The sequence below is a fragment of the Halichoerus grypus genome, chromosome 10, assembly GCF_964656455.1.
Source record: "Halichoerus grypus chromosome 10, mHalGry1.hap1.1, whole genome shotgun sequence".
NCBI lineage: Eukaryota > Metazoa > Chordata > Mammalia > Carnivora > Phocidae > Halichoerus > Halichoerus grypus.
In genome coordinates, this window is record NC_135721.1 from 130,934,504 (window position 1) to 130,955,328 (window position 20,825).

The window sequence follows — 20,825 nt, forward strand, 5'->3', positions numbered from 1 at the left end:
CTTCTGCCCCTACCCCCCCAAATATATATATAATTTATCTTGATGACTGAGTCTCTTGGTGTCTCTTAAATTCTGTGCACCACTGTGTGCGCCTCACTCACTTCACTTGAATCCCGAATGGATTGGATCTCAGCTCCATTCTTTGAGACCTGGAAGGAGCTCCCCGCACAACATTCAGAGCATAGGTGTCTCACGCAGTGAGTCTCAGCCCTCACAGAGTTTGCTTGGATCTCGACACTACGACTGTGCTCATTTTACGGAAGAGGAAATGAAGCTCAGAGAGGCGAAGCAACCCACCAAGGGGCACCCAGCCAGCCCGTGGCCTCTGGCCCCAGGGCACCCACCCTGTAATCACCTTGACTCTTTAAGGCAGGAAGGAGTTTCAGAGGGCAATGCCGACTTCTGGAGCCCTGCAGCTGGGATTTGAATCCAGCACCTACCTCGAAGGATGGTTTTGAATGTTAAATAAGACAATTTATGTAAAGAACCAGATGCACACAAGGAATCCTTCTCCCTGTCTCCTCCACATCCTTAGATCATGCCCCTTGGCACAGACTCAAAGTCAGCTTTACTATGGGGGATTCTAGTCCTGACAGTGGTCCCCAAATCACTTAGCATACCCCTTTGTCTGGTGACTTTTTACCCCAAGTCTTACACTTGAAATGGGTCTCAATGTTTCTGTGCAAATTGGAGCTACTTCTGTTGCTTCGTACCTGACACCGCCTACATGGTCATATAATCCTTCTATAACCCATTTAGGTAAGGCTTTCTTTGGATCCATTTCACAGACAGTGAAACTGAGGCTCACACATACCCAAGGCCACACAGTGAATCAGTGGCAGAGCTGGGGTTGAACTCAATCCTCTGATGCCCAGCGTCTATATTTCACTGCCTGCCACAAACAACAAGCCTAATCTGGAAGTCGTTACCTGTCGAGCCCCTGGTGGGAGTGTCTTCAGTCCCCTGGAGTCACCTGGAGCTGCTCCTGCTCAGGGTGCCTTGTCTCCAGCTGGTGCTGCCCAGTGCTAGGCAGTCAACTGAGTCCAGCTCCCTGCCCTTTGCTTCCTCCTCCGGAGCCTGCTGGCTGAATACACAGAGCAGGGCAAACACCAGTCTGGGTGGGGCCCTCCTCTCTAATATCGTCCTATAGAAGCAGGTTCTCTTCCTGGATGTGGGGGCTGTTCTCACCTCTCCAATCAAAACCGAGCACCTGATTTCTCTCGCACTAATGCCTCCCTGGAACTCCAAGCATCCTGTCCAGTCCCCTCACCCACTGCATCTGCTCAGGTTGACCTGGGTTGCTGATTCCCTTCCCCAGTAACCACGGGCCATGGTCAGAGCAGGGAGAACACGTTCTGTAGGGTTTTGCAGTTCTCCCTGCCTTTCACCTTCATTTATTCTAGAACACCTCCACCACCGCCTAGCCACCTAATTGGAAGGAAGTAGCATCTCACCCACCGCACCGCCCCCAGTCACAGAAACATCACTCCCAAAGGGCTTTGGACCCCAGAAAGCAGGTAATCTAAGGGTGGCTTATTGCTCTGAAGACGGAGAATGGCACTGGAAGGGCATTCTTTTTCCCTGCAGACTAGAAATTCAAGACAGCCTGCTGAATTTACTTAATTTCAGCAGGGATATTTATTAAAGTGTCTCACAAGGACATATATAATACAAGATGGGAGCATCCATTAAAAATAACAAAGGAAGATAGAAAAATAAGAGTGGGTGCATCAGTGGGTGCATTCAGGATCAGAGATAAATATGCATGTGGATTTACCAGCTTGCTGTGATGGCTTCACAGATGTGGCTTTGAGCTCCCTAACAGCCAATGCAAAAAGAGAAACATGGCAAATACTATTCAGTGTTCTTGAGAAAACATGTAGGAGAAATGCAAACTACTAATTATTGTGGCTTGATTAATTAATGTGCTCACCCAAGCGCCCATCATGAATACTTGCTGAGCACCAGGCTATATATAGCCCTGGGCTTAGAATGGGGAGGAACAGAAGCCCTGTCCCCGCACCACCCTCCCCGGGCTCATTGGAATTGAACACAGAGTCCTACAAATAAACATAGAATTACAGAGTGTGATCCTCGTCATGAAACAAAGCCAAGGCTGCTAAGAGAGAGAAACAGGGAGAGCCAGAGAAAGCCCCTTTCAGAAAGCAACATTTCAGGGACAGACATACTATTTAAGCAGATAGTGAATTCACAATCGCACACCCCACAATGTGGGCTGTAACCTCAATTCTAGCAAGGCGCTCTATCTTTAACTCTGGAATGTAATAAAACCAATTATTAAGCATCTGCCATGCACACACACTGTGCCAACATAATCATAGAGGCAGTCCGGCCCGGAGGCTCAAGAGCTTGGGCTCCAGGCCTGGGTGCGGATCGTGACTCTGACTGGCGGGCTGTGTGGTGGTGGGCAGCCACTTTGCCCCCGTCTCTGTTGCCCCCCAAAACTTGGCTGTGAGCAGCTTTGTGTTTACTTTGTGCTTATCTCTGTACCCCCGATCCTAGCACTCTGCCAAACAAGATGGCCGCCTTCCTGCCACAGAGTAGGTGCTTGACAAGTGCTTCTTGTCTGGACCAGCTCATTCCTAGTAGCTGTGACAATAACTGCTATGTGGATGGCATTTTACTCTTTGGGGGTGTGAGAGACTCAGGCCATTAAGGATCACCCTCCAGGTGGGACACCTAACTGCGTGTCTGGCATATTGTGGGCTTGCGTGGAGGTTAACTTAGTAACAGTGGAACAGGGCTGGCTCTGTGATGGGCAGGAGCAGTGCAAAAGGAAAATGCAGAACCCCTTGTTCTAAAAGCGATGGAAAGTACTGTTCGAGGTGCTAAAATGGGGCTCAGTCGGTTGAGCGTCTGCCTTCGGCTTAGGTCATGATCCCAGGCTCCTGGGATCGAGCCCCCCGTCGGACTCCCTTCCCAGCAGGAAGCCTGCTTCTCCCTCTGCCTCTGCTGCTCCCCTCGCTTGTGCTCGCTCTCTGTCAGATAAATAAATAAAATCTAAAAATATATATATAAAGCATTTCCATTTCTCCATAGTCTCTCTCTCTCTCTCTCTCTCGGCGTCTTAGGTATTTCATTTGCTATTCAAAGTTGTTCTAAGTAAGGAAAAAATAAAATGTTTAATTATTCACGTGAATTTTACCATTCATCTGTATACTGTGCAGTGCTGGTGCTAAATGCAATGCATTCACGGGCAGAATCCCGGGAATCACACAACTCGCATTTTGTAGCTTGTACGAGCATATGTATTTCGTTCTTACTAAAAGTAAATGGCATGCAAACATAGTCAGTGATGTTTTCTTCACTTCTAGGTACTCGCACATTCGACCAACACTCTCCACCTTGAGTTTGTTGATGAGTAAGGAAGGGTTAAAAGGAAAAGCCGTGGATTGCCCCATCTCTCCCTTTCTGTGACATCATTTTCAGCCCATTGGCTGTTATAGGGAGGTGACATGAGGAAGAAAGGCTAGGACAGAGTTCTTTTGTTGTTCGTGTTTTCAAGAATGTGTTGCTTGCTTTGTGCATTTGAAACAATCTCCGATTTGGATAGAAAGCATGACTTCTCAGGGCTGTCAGCGTCCCTACACACTCACCTACTTTGTACTTGCATCGAGGCTGGCTGGTCACCCACCCACCGTAGGTCCTCTAGGATTCTCTGTCTGTGGGACACCATGAATGCTGTGTGTGAATGGGACGCAATGGACAGTGGGCGTGTGCATCGTGCATGTCTTCTCTGCTCACAGATATGCCTCAGGCACCATCAACTTTTTAAAAAGACTTTCCTTTTTTTCGGAGCACTCATACCCCTCCCATGCACAGCCTCTGCCGTTATCAACATTCCCCACCAGAGTGGGGCATCTGTTACAACTGATGAACCTACGTGGACACATCATAATCACCCCCAAGTCCGTAGTTTACATTAGAGTTCACTCTGGGTGTTATGCGTTCTATGGGACTGGGCAAATATATAATGACACGGATCTTCTCTTGTATCCTACAGAATAACACCACTGCCCGAAAGATCCTCTGTACTCTGCTTATGCATCTCTCCTCTCCCCGACCCTGGAAACCATCAATTTTTTTTAACGTCCCATCCTTTTGCCTGTTTCAGTGTCATATAATTGGGCTCATACAAGATGGAGCCTTTTCAGACTGGCTTCCCTCACTTTGTGATCTACATTTAAGTTTCCTCCATGACTTTTCATGGCTTGATAGCTTGTTTCTTCTTAGTGCTGGTTAATATAATAATAATAGTATTCACCTGCTGAGGATGTCTTGATTATTCTCAAGTGTTGGCAATTGCGAACAAAGCTGCTCTAAACATCCATGTGCAGGTGTTTTGTGGACATACATTTTCAACTCCTTTGGGCAAACACCAAGGAGCACAAATGCTGGACCCTCTGGTCAGAGCGTGTTTTGTTTTATAAGAAGTCACCAAATTGTCTTGCAGAGCATCTGCACCATTTTGCTTTCCCAGCAGGAGCGAGCGTTCCTATTGCTCCATATCCTCGCCTGCGCGGGGCATCACCAGGGTGCTGGGTCTGGCTGTTCTAATAGGTCATCCCACCAGATTTTGTTTCCCCAACACAAGTTCAAAGATAAAATCATTCAGAATTTCAAAATGGTGACCACAGAGCATTCAACCAAGCTCAGGGCCCTGACTGGAGGGAGGTAGCAACGAGTCCTCAGAAGTACGAACGTGGGGGCACCTGGGTGGCTCAGTCATTAAGCATCTGCCTTCGGCTCAGGTCATGATCCCAGGGTCCTGGGATCGAGCCCCACATCAGGCTCCCTGCTCGCTGGAGAGCCTGCTTCTCCCTCTCCCACTCCCCCTGCTTGTGTTCCTGCTCTCGCTATCTCTCTCTCTGTCAAATAAATAAATAAAATCTTTAAAAAAAAAAAAAAAAAGAAGTACGAACGTTTTGGTGAAAGAATTCACTTCCTAGTGCCCACCCCACAGGTGCTCGCTAAGAAAAGCATTTTTCTCAGCCATACGGACGTTAGGTGGTGTTCAGAACATCAGCATCTCCTGACTCGGTTTGCCTCTTAATCTTGCTTTACAATCTCCACCCCTCTTCAAATACTGACAAACTCACGAAGTACTGCTTTCCCGGAATCTGGATTGCAGTCGGTCGCTCTGTCACAAAGGGTCCCCTGGAAGTCTGAATCCTCTCCACCGTCCTTCCCAGGTCTTTCCCCAGCCAGCCTTACCAAAACCCCCTCCTCCTATATGCAGGCCCCTCTGTCACGCTGAGCCAACTTCAGCCATGTTTTTGATCACTGAGCCAGAGGTCCTGCATGCCCACCCCGCTTTGGCTGAGACAGAAAATCCAATAAGGACCTTTGTTTTTTTGCGTCCACCCATCACTGGGTATTTTTCAGATCACTTTCTTATACGTTATCCAATGTGCTTCTTATAATCCTCACACAACGAGTATCTATTTGGGGAAGGAGGAAACGGAGGCTCAGAGAAGAATAATGTCTCAGAGTCTACAGGGAGATCAAAGCCATGGGAGGGACAGCACAGCCTGGAGGGGCCACCGAGAAAGTGCATGAATCTTCACGAACTGGCAAGGAAATCAAACCATGTTAGACCCCCACAATTTCAGGCATTGGGTTCTTTCCTTTCACCATGACAAGAATGGCTTCCATGCTAAATTGTGTTGTTGGGGGTGGCAAGAGGAGAGGAATCTCTCTTCTGCCATTTTTCTAGCTTGTTCCAAGTCTTCCTTACAGTGAACCTAGGATAAAATAAAACTGCAGATCCTGCAAGGTTACTTATGTGCTCTGCTACAGAGAGACTTTGGTCAGAAAGCTGTTTTAAATTAGAAGCATCTGTAAATACTCCTGCAAAGAGAGTTGGAAATATGGGATGATGAGGTGCTAATAATTTTCCCTCATCATGTGGACTCTCAGGGGTTTTCCTTCTCGCAGTGAATGAAATAAGAGGCGGTAAATACAGAGAGGAGGGCAGGCAGGGTCTGTTTTGTTTTCTCTTCCTGCTTTCAGGAAAGTGGGTGGGAATTCCTGAGCAGCCCTGTCAGTAAACATCCTTGGTTTTTCCTCGCCACATTAGAGCAAACATGAGCTCCAAGACGGAAGCCGACTGGAGATTTCTTTATGTGGGGCTTCCAGAACGGAGAGAAGATTCCTGTGCGAGAGAGACCCAGGCAGCTACTGTGCTCACTATGGCCCTGTTGTGGATTTCTATGTCAAATATTTCACTTTATTAATATTAACACTACAGATTCAAGATGATCTTCTCAAGGCAGAGTTTCTACATTTTCCTCTCCCCTTCCTGATCCATTAGCTTAGTCCCATCACCAGAGTGAATGTGAGCACATTTTCAGGGAAAGTCCTCCACTATCCCAGAATACACCCCGTGAGAGCCCAGAGCAAACTGCACAGGAGCCTGATTTTCATATCTGCATATGACAGGTGGATGAGATTCTCACAGCGAGGGGAGCAGAGAGCTGAGTGCCAGCTGTATTCATGCAGGACTGAGTGGGGTGCAGACCCCGTCCTTTCGTCCTGTGGCCGTTCACTTAGGATCAGCCTGGTGTCATTGTCCTCGACAATGTGTGGATGAATAGAGCCCACACTAGATGAAGCAACTGTTCAGAGGGTCTCTTTACAGAGGCTCAGGAGGCAAACAGAGGGACGGGGTTCTAATCCCAACTCTGGCATTGACAAACATGTGGCTGAGGTGCCCTGCCCAGACCACCCCTCCAGGACCAACTGCTCATTCCCAGCTTCTGGAAGACTTGGCTGTAGATGGCTCTTTCTCCTTCTGGAACTTGCCCTGCCCCCAGACCATGTTCCTCCCCATGGCAGTCAGCCTCCAAGGACTTGTTGGTATAGAGATAAAGACCTGGTCCGCCTGCTTCAGTGGGGGGCAGCTGTCAAGGGTTGACTTAGCCGGGAGCTCCCCATCTGATTGAGGACACGGGGAGACCATACCCCAGTGTCTGCCTCCTCCAGTTGCCCAATCCTGCTTCCTTCTCTCCCTCTCGGGATGACTCACAACAGCATACCTGGATGAACTCCCTGTGGGCAAATCCCCATCTCAGAATCTGCTGCCCGTGGGATCAGTCTATGATGAGGGCCTTAGGAAAATTGATTTTTTTTACATTGAAATGCACATGGGAAAAATAGAATAATTCAAAAGGTCATTTAAAAAATGCAAATAAACAACAACAAAAAAAATGGAGCTAGCTGTCCTAGGCCACTTCCCTAGAGCGACCCACTTGTATGATTTAGATGGTGATTCTCAAAGTGTGGTCCAGGAATCCATGGATATCCTTGACCCTTTCAGGGAGCCCATGAAGTCATACAATCTTCCTTATAATACTGACAGGCTATTTGTCTTTTCCACTCTCATCCCCTCACAGGTGTAGAGAGAACAAAAATTTCATTGATAAGATTTCAGATTTCACACTGCAACTGACTTTCAGAAGCTATCACTTGTCAAGTGTAGGATCATGGCACCCTTTATTATTTGAAAAGATGATTAAAATTCTTCTTCCTCTTCCAAGTACAAAACTGTATGGGGCTGGATTTTCTTCATGTACTTGAACCCAAACAACTTACGGAAACATACTGAATTCAGAAACAGATATGAGAATCCAGCTGTCTTCCATTAGGGCAGAAATTAAAGAGATTTGCAAAAATGTAAAACCATACCATGTTTTTTGCTTTTCTCCCCCTGTTTTGGAACAAACCAAATACTTGGAAACTATTGGAAAAAAATAATTATTTTTCATCAAAATGTTATTTTCGTTAACACGGGATGGGTTTATTATTATTATTATTTTTAAATGAAATAATATTTTAAAATTCTTAGCTTTAATTTCTAATATGGTTAACATTGATAGCTCTAACCAAAATGAATAAAAGCATTTGGGGTCCTCAAGAATTTTTAACAGTGTGAAGAGTTCTAAAGGCCAAAACTTAAAAATCTGCTCCTTTTTCCTCCCCTCATTACAGAAGGAATAGAGGTTCCTTATTAAAGATACAGGGAGCAACATATAAAAGAAATAATAATCTATAATCCTCTCACTGAGAAATATTCTCTCTTTTAGTATTTCTCTTCTTCCATATCAATATCACACATATATTAGTGATTCTGAAAGACTGTTTTAAAGCCAACATCTTGTTTGCTTGTTTACCATCCTATACAATGCCAAATACATCGTTTAAAATAGGGTCAGGTGTCCCTTTGAGTGACTATGCCCTGGATGAATTAATCACCTGGCCATGTTGGACATTTAAGTGTTTGACACATGACATGTTCTGTTGTTATAAACGCGGCAGAGAGATGAACATCTTTGCAGCAATATTAATGTAGCTATGTTCTGGAATTTTCTCTTAGAAGCATTTCCCAGATGTTAAAGTGTTGGATCAAAGGGTAGTCATGTTTTAAAGGCATCTGATATATGTGTGTGTGTGTATATATATATATATATATATAGCCAAATTCCTGTCCAACTAAATGATCTCCTGTGAGCCGGGGGCTGGGTCTCTATCACTCAAATCTGTATTTCCACAGACAGACGGATGGATGAATGAATACATCAATATGTAAGCAGGACTGTTTCTTTGTGTACAGCTTAAAACCGGGCATTCGCAATAAAAAAATTATTTTGTATTTGCTTAGTAAAAAACGATGGTCTCTCGTCAGTGTTCTGTCTTGTAAGTTTTCTCTTTGGTTGCACGAGGTTGAAAATGTCATTATGTGCTTACAGGACATTTGTATTTATTCTTTGTCAGCTGCCAACACAACTGAATCTTGACACCCAACTTCTTTCTTCGGCCAGCACTCAAGCTCTGCACTGATCGGGTTTCATAACTCGTCCAAGGTAGAATACAAATAAATCAGGTGAGGGTCATGATCTCAATGACTAATTCTCCATGATGTTGCAGAGGAAAGAGTGCTTTTTAGTTTTTTAATTTTTTATTTTTAAAAAATATTTATTTATTTATTTTAAGGAGAGAGAGAGAGAGAGAGCACAGTGGGGAGGGACAGAGGGAGGGAGAGTCTTATGCAGACTCTGGACTGAGGTGGAGCCTGTCGCGGGGCTCGATCTCACGGCCCAAACCAAAACCAAGAGTTAGACATTTAACTGACTTCACCACCCAAGCACCCCAGGAAAGAGTGTTTTTTAAAATAAATTAATTGCCAACATTTAATAAGCAGGGAGTTGCATATAAAAATTCACAGTTTTAATTTCTTATTAAAAATACAAGTGTTTGGCAATATTCTCTTATCACAACTGATCAGGACTGAATGTTAGCTGTACTTTCTAAAGGGACATGTGCTCTCTAGTTTACCTGGGTCCCCACGACTTCCTCTCTCTCTCTGTCTGGCCCCGAGTCCCAGCATCATTTGCCATTTATCCTCACCATTGAGCTGCCACAAGTTATGTAATCTAATATATAATACATTACATTTATATGTATAGAAATATGATTGTATGCACTTGACATGCAAAATGTGTCTGTATTTAAAACTGCAAGGATGATTTTTTTCACATACTAGTTGTGAGAATTTAGCTAAGTCTCTTAACCTCCCTGAACCTGACTTCGCTTATCTGTAAAATGGGAAGTTGTAATGATTGAAAAGTAGTATGAAAGAATAGCTCAAAGACTTGTGTCCGGATTAAAAAAAAAAAAAAATAGCACAGTGTAGTAATTGTTCAGCCAACAATAGGTTGACATAGTAGCTGGGAGGTGAAAGCAACTGAAATAGTAATACAAATATTCTCACTTCATAACTATTATATTTTTTTAAAAACACACAAACTCTGAAAAAAATGTCCCGGCATCAAGTTCTTTTTTAGGTGGAAAGTTTGTACCAAAGTGTGTATCGTGTGCCCTGGGTCTTTTTGACCCCAGTAGACACTTGAGTCTGTGAGTCCTGACCAGGCTGTCAAGTGATGTCCATACATTTTCCTGTTGCACTTGAGGAGATCACCTAAGGGGAGCTTTGTGAGTGTTTTTCCTTCCCTTGGAAGGAGATTTCCCAACTCTCCCCACCACGGGGGGACATTTGGGTTATCTTAGCCTCTCTAGAGAGCTATAGTGGAGAAAACAAGAGACCATCTCTGTGGAGCCATACCATTCACTATTTGGACAGATTTAAACAGAAACCTAGAAAAAAAGATGGCAAGTTTTTCACAGGTGGATGTGAATATTCTCAGTATAACCAGATTTGCATTTTCTTCCTCCTTGTTCAGGGTTTTCCACACGCGAGTTACTCACTGCTGGTTCTGCCATAACTCCATGCCACCTAAACTCTTATGTATGTATTTTCTTTAAACTGACTCAAATCTTCCTTAATGTATTTAAAAAGGAACGTGGATGTGGCCACCACGAAAGGAAAACCAGTACTATTCCCCAAAATAAAAGGTATCATTAAAAAAACAATGCAACAACCTTAAAGAAAGATCTGACATTCTAGCTAGATTCCTTTGCCTGCCCAAGATCCGCACCCGAGTCCCACTCATGTTATTAAAAGATGTTAAAGAAATTCTGGCATCAAACCAAGATTTTCTCCTTGACACAATGAGAAGCACTAAATCATAATTGAAATCAAGTTGCACAGGGAATAACGTTCTCATTTTCTTAGTGATTTAATGTTATTTAAAGCTCACTTTATATACCATGTAAGTTTGTCTTCTCTATCATCACTGGCATGTAGTCCGTAATTTGTGAAATGCTCTCCTAGTGAACTAGTAGTAATTTATTAATTGAGATGAGAATATTTGTATTACTATTTCAGTTGCTTTCACCTCCCAGCTACTATGTCAACCTATTGTTGGCTGAACAATTACTACACTGTGTTATTATCATTTTTTTTAAATCCACACACAAGTCTTTGAGCTATTCTTTCATACCACTTTTCAATCATTACAACTTCCCATTTTATAGATAAGCGAAGTCGGGCTTAGGGAGGTTAAAAGACTTAGCTAAATTCTCACAACTAGTAAGTAAATAGAGTTGAAATTCAAATGCAGATCTGATATTACTTATAATAGGTTGATGTTATTTACCCTATAGACCAGCTACCAACTTCACTACGGTCTTGCTCCTTAAGCCCCCACATCCTCCGTTAAGAAAACAGTGGTGTTCCAGTCGCTTTCCCCTGCAGAGAACTAAGCTAGGAAACTCCTTCCCAGTGTTATTCTTCCTTAGGAACGAGTGCGGGTGAGGTTTCGACTCTTGGGACCAATCACAGATGTGATCCACACTGACCTTTATTTTTATCCAAGTGAAATCTGCTTAAAAAGAGAAAAAACAACCAGACCATCTTGAAAGAGAATAGAAGTCCAAAAATGACACAACGTACATTCTGAGAAAAGGAAAGTATGGCCTGTGCGTTCTTCCACAAGAATGGATTTACAGAATTTTATGGACCAATTATAGTTGAGAAGACTTCATTTCTTTGAATCCCAGAAGATGGAAAATCCTTTCATTCCTTCCTCAGCTGCCTCTAAGAGGCATCTATGTGTTCATTCATTCATGGTTCCATTCAACCATCCACTCAATCATCCATCCACTCACCTACCCACCCATCCATCCAAGTACCCAACCGTTTATTTATCCACCCATCCGCCCATCCATCCAGTCATCATCTGTCCAGCTAGCCAGCCATTCATCTCTTCTTCCATCCATCCATCCATCCATCCATCCATCCATCCACCCATTCTTTTTGCTTTCAACATTTATCAAGTACTTATGTACCAGTGTCTGTACCATATGTTGAGATTATAAAAGGACACAAAGATGAAAAGAATATAGTCATTGTCTGGGCCACAGAATAATAAGGAGAAACATACGTGTATAATCTAGAAAAAAATGTTCAAACAGCAGTCAGCAAAGGGGGAATATGAAGCTAAGGATAGATGCCCTATCTCAGCCTAGGGTGGGGGAAAAAGCCTTCCTGAAGGGAAAATCTTATACATGAGAGCTGAATAAGAAGTGACATTGGTCAGGTGAAAGCCAGGGGCCTGGTGGGGTAGAGAAAGTTGCACTAGCCCCGAGAGTTGCATATGCAAAGGCCCTGCACACATAGCACTTCTCATAGTATGATGTTGGTTTATGAGGGGCGTATATGGCCCTTGAGGTTTTGAGACTTGCCTCCACCTTGGTTGATCTTCCTGGATATTCAGATTCTTGCCTGGACTCCCTCTGCCTAAGGACTTAGATTTTCATTTGTGTTTGCATTCTGATGTTGGCTGAATCTTGGTCAATATTGTCTCAGTTCATTTGGCACCAGGATTAAATGCCACAGTATTACTCAGAGCAATTAACCTTTAGTGTTCAGCCCAGCATATCCACTGTATCCCTGTCAAAAAAGAGACTGGGCTTTTCTCTAGCTCATTTCTCTTGGCCTAAGAATGTCTGTTGGTAGACATTTGGTGTTGAATTCTTTTGCCTGCAGACAAATGTTGTGGAGGTTCTCCCGGACAACTGAGGTTAAACCAGTACAGGATCTGCTCTTTGGATTGTCTTGGCATCCTCATGAGACTATGATCCACCCCCACTTGTTTTATGGTAAGGCTGAGAGTTGAAAACCAATATGTGTCCTTCACTCTTTTGCAAAGGACACAACTTTATAGTGTTGAGGTACACGTCAATAAGTCGGCAGACAACTCAAACCTAGCACTCAAAATACTATAGTGCTTGACATTGACTTCATTTGAAAAATGAGAAAAAGTGCGCTTGGAATTGAAAAGGCTGTGTGATCTTGGGCAAGTTACTTAACTTCTCTGGGCTTCAGTTTTCTCCACTTGTAAAAATGAGATGATACTAGTGCCTACCTCATGAAGTTTTTATGAAAACTAAAAAAGTTAGTATTTGTAGTGTTCAGAACAGTTCCTAACATAGAATAAGCACTGAAATGTTTGTTAAATGCAATAAAAATAGGCACAGGGTATGAGGTAGAGGTTAAGTGCAAATGTGCAGGAGCTAGGCAGATTTGGGTTCTAATGTGAGCTCTGCCACCTCTTAGCTGGGCAAGTTACTGAATCTCCCTAGTACTCAGTTTATTCACTACCCCACATGGGCATAAGAACACTTTCTTCCTCTTAGGACTATGTGGGGTTGATGGGAGATGGTGCACACAAAGCTCTTAGTAGAATGTTAGAAACATAAAATAAATGGTGGTTGTTTTGTTCAGTGTTATTATTATTCCTCAGTTGAAGTCCCAGCTAAGTTGGCCAAATAAAGAGTTATAAGATCAGGTGTGCAACAGCAAAGCAAACTCCACGCCCTTGCAATTTCGACCTCCTGCCCTTCTGCATGTCCTTGAGGGTCTACTATGCAGGGACCTCTGTAGGGGGTAGAGAGGACCTTGATTCATCTTGACCACAGTCCTGGGACACAAGTAATATTAGCCTTCTTTTATAAATGTGGATTCTGAGTCTTGGTGGCCAAGAGTCATTTCACTTCCTTCTGCTTCAAATTCTTCATCTGTAAAATACGAAGAATAAAGTAGCTACTCTTAGAGCATGGGTGAAGACCAAGTGAGACAGGGCATAGAAAGCATGTAATGATTGTGCTTCACACACAGTAAGTGCTCAATGTTTGTAATGAGTAATTTACTGCAACTTTTACTTCTCTAATGATTCAGCCCACTTTTAACACTACTCTAAACTCCAGAGAGAGAAGAGGATTTTGAAAACCAGGGGCCACAGCTTCCTCTCTTATCGTGCTATCAGGATGACACATTTATTGCTACCAATTTCCCGGGAATCATACTTTCTTTTGTCTAAGTTATAGTGTGTAAACTTTCATAAAAGGACACTGCCTTGTTTGAAAGCCAAGAACAGCTGTTCATAGAGCATGTGCTATAAGGAGTTTCTCAAACAATCCCACACCCTTGCCACCAAGTTTGTTTTCCGAAGGGCAGTTCTGCATTCTTGACCATATCTCCTCTAAAAGGAAAGAATTTCAGTGACTGGATCTTCCCCCATTGGTTTTCTCCTCCTGTGACTATGGAATCAAGTCAGTGGCCAGAATCCAAGAGAGCCATCCACCAGTGCCTCAGTGAGAGTCAAAAGGAAACAGATGACACACTCAAATGAGAACAATTCAAGGAAGATTTGTCTCCTGAGAGACCAATTACGGAGGTGTGGGCATGGCTTGGCAAAGGACAGAGACAGCATGAAAACCCAAAGGGTAGCATTGAAGGACCCAGCAAGAAAGAGAATGGGATAAAGCTGGTTGCTTTAGGAGCAGTGACTTTTCATGGGAGGACACAGCCAGCCTTTCGTGGAGGGACACAAGGGTCACCTCACTCTCCTTTCTTCCTCTAATTCCTGCCTGGTATCCTCATTGGCCAAACCTAACCGGAAGCCCAAGGGCACAGCACTACATCAACCGTGTGTTGACATAGTCCATCAGCCTGGCCTTGGGAGGCAGAGAGCTGATGGAGAGGGGTCAGAGGTGGGCAGAGAGGGCCAAATAGAGGAAATGCCCCTGGAGAGGCATGGCTAATGGGCCATGTGGATTTGAAGGCATTGGAGAAGCTGGTCCTGTAAGACTAATGGCGTTGTTGATTGACCATTGAGATCACAACGCGAGATACCAATGAAAGTTGGGCAAATCATTCGAAAAACAAGAATATCACACTGCATTCCAACCCAAGAACTACCCTGTCTTTCTTGGGGGAGCATATTGCAAAGCCCAGATAACAGAATATTTGACTGAAGGAAGATAGATATTATTATTCGCCTCTGGATTAGCTTTTTCTCCACTTTCTCTGCCAACACATGATTCTTCTGTTTGCACACACAGCCCGTAGAATGCTCTGAGGATGCTTTCAGCAGCTGACAGCACATGGGAGTTGGTTTTGCTCTGCTCTGGGTACCCTCTGTTCCCACCTGTTGGATTTTATACTCCCCAGGAGCCAGTTGTGTTTGTGCTCATACCCGCTTATGCCCGTCATACTTGTTAGTGGTCATTGAAATGAATAATAAATAATTCAGTAAACTATAAGGATCAAAATAAAGGGAATTGTCGATTCAGTAAAAAAATCAGTTAAGTTCCTTGGGGGGAAAACTCAGCAAAGGCCAACTTCAAAAAAAAAAAAAAAATGCTGTCAAACCAGCTATGAATAAGGCAACAGTGGATGATGGGGGAAACCGTAAGAATCTAGAAAGACCTATTTATAAGTTATGGTTGTTAGGCATGTATCTTCCCCTCGTCCCCAATTCAAGCCAATAGCCAGCCTTTAGAAATTCTTGCCTTGAGGGATTTTTTCAAGGACAGAAAGAAACTTCTACTGAAATCACTTCAGCTAAAACCTTGGTAATTTCCTAGAATCTCTGACATCATTTTCCTCATGCCCAAACTTTTCTCATGCCCCTTCCTCTCTTGTACTTCAGAGACACCTGGAAACATTTCTTCATTGGTCTTTTAACTTTACCAAGGATGGGACGCGCTCTTCACTTCGGACTTTGCTTTATAGCAAAATTCCCCAAGGGAGCCGAGAATGTTTTGAGTAAGAGCGTCCCTTCTTTCTGCTCTCGTGGCATCTTCTTCACTGTCTCTCCACTAGATGGCAAGCCCACAAGGACTAGACATGTGTCTCAGGTGTCTTGGTCCCCTCACTGCCCAGCATCTTCTGGAACATTCTAAGTGGTCAATAAAGGCTTGTGGAATGATCTGAGAAGTTTTTGAAGAGTATTGTCAGAGACACAAAGGGACCCAAAGACTTTGTATTTATAGGTAATAAAATATTCTGCAAACTCTTTAAACTTGAGGGAGTTTTGGGGGTTCAGCTTGCTAACAATCAGTCTGAATAAGTAAATAAGCAAAGGCAGAAATGATCAAGACACTGTTAGGTCAAGGAAATTGGTCCCCCAAGTTTGTTCAGATTTTTCTTTCTAATGACGTATTTCTCCTCTTTGCCTGAAAGATTCATGTATCTGTAGGGAGTATACTTGGCCACAAGTAGCAGAATGCCCCCAAAGCAGTGGTTTGAACCATAAGTACACTTATTTATAACTTAACAAGCCCACAGAATTGCAGCCTTAGGGATGATACTGTGGCTTAATAATGTCCTTGATAAGGAAAGTAAAACTCACAGTCACTCCACTGAACTCTCCTCCGAACATTGACTTTTGTCCTTGGGTTTATTAGCTCATGGTTGTACTGATCTAAATATCATACTCTGGCATGGCAGCATCCAAAGCAAGAAGGGGTGTCCAATCTTCTTTGTGTGGCTCTCTCTGATGGGAGGAAAATATTTCCAAGAACTGCTAACAGAGTTTCCCCTCCCTCATTGGTCAGACCTGAGCCAGATGGGCGAGTGGTCCACCTGCAGACAAATCATTGGCAAACTGTAACATGTGGCCGTGAGCTGCTATTGGCTTGACGCAAGTGTGGCTCCTCCCCCAGGGCTGGATGCATCACTGTCTGGAATAACGAACCTGGTTCTGTTTGCAAAAAGAGGGAGAATCAACCATGCCCGCCGCAAAGTTTTTGTTCCCATGGCATATCTCAAATATTGAGGTATTTGCTTTTAAGGTAGGAGTTTTGAAATCATGAGCAGTCCCCTAAGAAATGAACCAAACTATCTGTTCAGTGTTTGTACTTCCCTGAGATGTAGCATTTGTGTCTCAAGATCAAAGAGAAAGGTCTTTACACATTCAAAGGACAGCATTTAGGTTTTTCTTGGGCAATGGAGGTGCAGGGAGGTCAGAGAAGGGGAGCGGGGGCTGGTGGTTAAGAAAGCGGAAGTGTTTCTACCCTGCTGTCCAATACCAAGAAAGGGACAACACTACTTTGGAGGGGTTGCTGTTTCTGTGAGTGCCAAAGTCCAGCACCACCCTTGCTCTCCTGTTCCCATTGGGGGGCAACTTTGGGATGCCAGTGGAATCCAGCTTCTGGAGCGGAGGTTCTAAGAACAGCAATGAGGGTCTAGACCCTGAGCCTGTGGTCAGGGGGAGGACATGCCAAAAGGAGCATCTTTGAGACAACTCGACGCATCTGGGTTCTGCAGATGGAGAAAGAGCAGGCCAGGAACAGAAGTAATTCGCAGAAACAGTGATTGTGACCTCATAGTGAATACTTGGGGACACTGAAGCCCCAGTTTCCCACCTATAAAATAGGGATTATAATAGTATCTACCTCATAAGTAGGATTAAACAATACAGTATGTTTAAGTCCTTAGCACAGTGCCTGGAACATAATAAAGTTCACAAATAGCAGCTATTATATTATTATTATCATTTTCTAATATTGTATGATTATTAAAAAAAAAAAAAAGCAGAAACCCCATAACCAGGACTGAGATTGAATTTCTCGGTCATCAAGTTGGTGAAGATTTGCAGCTGGATTCATTTGAAAAAGAAAAAAAGAAGGGATGTGACATTTCTTGAATCTAAATGGAGGGGGAGAGGGGGACAAATTCCCATTCCTTACATTAGGGAATTAACCGAGGGTTCAAGTCCCTTTGGAAATCACGCTCTCTTAGGAACACCGACCTTCCAATTCTACCACTCGTGGTACCACAGCCAAAGTGGTCACACTTTCATCCCACTGTTTCTGTCGTCTATGCACTGAATTCTGCCTGTTGTGCTTTAGATTGCCTGTCTGTCAATCCATCCGTCTACCCATTGACCTACTTAATTTATATAATGCTTCATATGTGACATGCTCCACAGCATTATCTCATTTAACCCTCACCAAAACCCTGGAGGTGAGATCAGAAGCTTTCAAACTTTACTGATGGTCACTTACAATCAAGACATACATTTTTTGGGGGGCGCCTGGCTGGCGCAGTCCATTGAGCGATGGATTCTTGGTTTCAGCTCAGATCGTGATCTCAGGGTCGTGAGATTGAGCCCCAATCGGGCTCCGTGCTCAGCGTGGAGTTGGCTTCAGACTCTCTCTCCCTCTCCCTCTGCCCCTCCCCGCTGCACTCTCTCTTTCTCCCTAAAATAAATAAATAAATCTTTTTAAAAAAGACATACATTTTTCATTAGGACCCTGTTCCTAGAAATGTGTGCAGGGGCATACACACACACCTGAAAAAAAATGCTTCTGCTTACTCTAAGTGATACATTTCATTTCAATTATATTCTACTGTATCCAATTCTGGTCTTTTAAAAAAATATTTCTCGTGAGCCACAATATCGATGTTGTGAAACATTAGTAGATTGAGTTCTTGTGCTCAGTTCACAGAACAGAAGTTCGGGGAGAGGTGCCAGCAGTTTCCAGAAGAGGCCTGAAGACAGGCAGCCAATCAGAGTCGGGCTGGCATTGGACCAAGTCCTGCGCGGATGCCTGATGTTCACCAGGCAGACCTGCAGCCTCACACAGCGCATCTCTTTGAGGAGCGTGCGAGCTCAGCTTGCTTCATGATGGAGAGCTGTCCTGTCCCTCCCACCTGTCGGCTAGCTCAGGGTCGCAGCACACTGGAATCACCTGGGCTGCCCTCCCAGGGATTAAGTTTCCAAAGGTCCCAGGTGGACATGGGTGGAGGTACTTTGTATTATTTTAACATGACTCAGCTCATTCAATGTACATCAGGATGAGAATCCCTGTAGGAGGGAGCTGTGTCAGGCTCTCACTTCTTCCTGTTTCAGTGGGGGCAGAGAATGCCGCTTTGCCAATTTGCTGGGGCATTTATAACCAGAGATCAAATAATACGTACAAGCAGAAACAGCAAGCATATTATTAAAGCAAACATGTGTGCAAAACACAGTGTTCTTTCAATTGCAGTATTGTTCCCCTCGTCCCCCAAGCTGGCTCACAGGCATGTAATTTCACCCCATAACCAGCTGTGGGGAGGAAGAAATGGAGTGTGTTTTTCTGATTTTGTCTGGAACCATTCACTTTCACTCAACCTTCCCTTGAGGAGAGAAGAACAGTACCTCCCATTGAACAGGATTTGTAGCTTGAATCGGAATCTGCTTCAATAATTCTGGCTTTTTCTGTTTGTGTATAATTACTTAAACGCTCTGGGTCATAAGGTCCTCCTCTGCGTTGGAAGCCTGCCTTATTTTCATATCTGTGGCATTAAAAGCCCGAAGAATACAGTCACATTGAATTTTCTCCTTCTGGATAGATTGAAGACTTTCTGAATTCTAAGTGGTTTCTCCACGTGAACAATTTATTCTTGGAGCAAGAGAAGTGTCCTTCATGAATCATGGAGGAAACCATCCGCACTTAAGTAGAGTCCAGCTCCTTAAGCATTAAGAATTCATGGTTTGGGGGCACCTGGGTGGCTCAGTCGTTAAGCATCTGCCTTCAGCTCAGGTCATGATCCCAGAGTTCTGGGATCGAGCCCCGCATCGGGCTCCGTGCTCCACGGGAAGCCTGCTTCTCCCTCTCCCACTGCCCCTGCTTGTGTTCCTTCTCTCACTGTGTCTCTCTGTCAAATAAATAAAATCTAAAAAAAAAAAAAAAGAATTCGTGGTTTGTTTCCTGATACGGAAAAAGTAGGCACTTCTTTAATAGCATAAACTCCCAACCCAGAGATTTCAAAAATAAATAAGAATGAAGATCTCCTAGTGATTTCAAGACTTGAAAATGCCCATATTCCCACTGAGTTGTACAAAAATTTTAGGGAATTCACAATAATGACCTTTTCACACCTCTGTGTGTCCAGCTGTTAAATGGGTAACACAGTTCCTTCTTCCAAAATAGATTCTCCAAGAAAATGAGGAAGTGCCAGATGTATGGCTAGCCTGGAGATTCACGGATCTTCATTTAAAAAAATACAACGTAACACTTCATAAGAGCAGTTATTATTGTTCATTATAATAGCTGACATTGATTGGATCATTGCTATGTCGGGGCATCTTGTGAAATTCTGGCCTGGATCATCTCACCTGATCCCAATAATAGCCATATCAGATAGGAAATGATATTAACCCCACTTTTCAGATGATAAAACCAGGGTTCAGTGAGGTGAATGCCCCACTGAGTGTGATGAGTCTTAATGAGTGTGATGCCCCACATCACACGACCTACAGATGTCATTGCCAAGACAGGAATGCACGTGCCAGGGCTACCAAGGGCCCGGCCGATTCTCCCCAAAACACGGGAGGTTTTGGAGTGGTGGAGAGCAAGATGCTTTTAGGCATTACACAAATGAATCCTGTGTGTTCTAAACGAATAAATAAAACAACAAACTTATCAAGTAATGTCAGACACATGATTAAGAAATATTATTACTTACGACAAGGACACCTAAAAACAAAATGAATGGATTACAGGAAAAATATTGAGTAAATAATAATGTAAATATTACATGTCAAAAATGTTAATAGCTTATTGGAATGACTAGGGAATAATTTTTTTAAAGATTTATTTATTTATTTATTTTGAGAGAGAGCGAGGGACAGCCCGCGAGCAGGGGGGGGGGGACAGAGGGAGAGAGAGAATCTCAAGCAGACTCCCTGCTGAGCGTGGACCCTTCCCCCCCCCCCCCGCCCCCTGACATGGGGCTTGATCTCATGACTGTGAGATCATGACCTGAGCCAAAATCAAAAGTCGGATGCTTAACCAACTGAGCCGCCCAGGTGCCCCTACAGAATAACTTTTTAAAAGGTGGAATAGAGACTGTAGTTGGCCCTTGATTATATATTTTTAATGAGTTACGTCATTATCTCTGGAATCATAGTATAATATAATCAGAGCCCCTAATTGTCCAGGGGTGGAGCATATTCACAACTCTGCTTTTCCCATGGGCCACAGCCTGGTGCTGGACACCTGGCAATCTACCCTCAGTAAATGCTGCTGAATGTGTGGGTGGCTGAAGGAGCCCAGTGACCTTGCTGATCTGT

At 43.8% G+C, this 20,825-nt stretch overlaps 1 protein-coding gene across 1 annotated transcript in view; it reads right to left on the reverse strand.

The window, feature by feature from the left end:
* BCAS1 (brain enriched myelin associated protein 1) overlaps positions 1-19,888 on the reverse strand; it is a 112,275-nt gene extending 92,387 nt beyond the window's left edge. The window contains exons 1-2 of the mRNA XM_036070840.2: positions 19,869-19,888; positions 18,909-19,045 (exon numbers count right to left, since the gene is read on the reverse strand). Coding sequence (XP_035926733.2) covers positions 18,909-19,045; positions 19,869-19,888 — 157 coding nt within the window. The remainder of the gene's footprint in view (positions 1-18,908; positions 19,046-19,868) is intronic.
* Between the last annotated feature and the right edge of the window lie 937 nt (positions 19,889-20,825).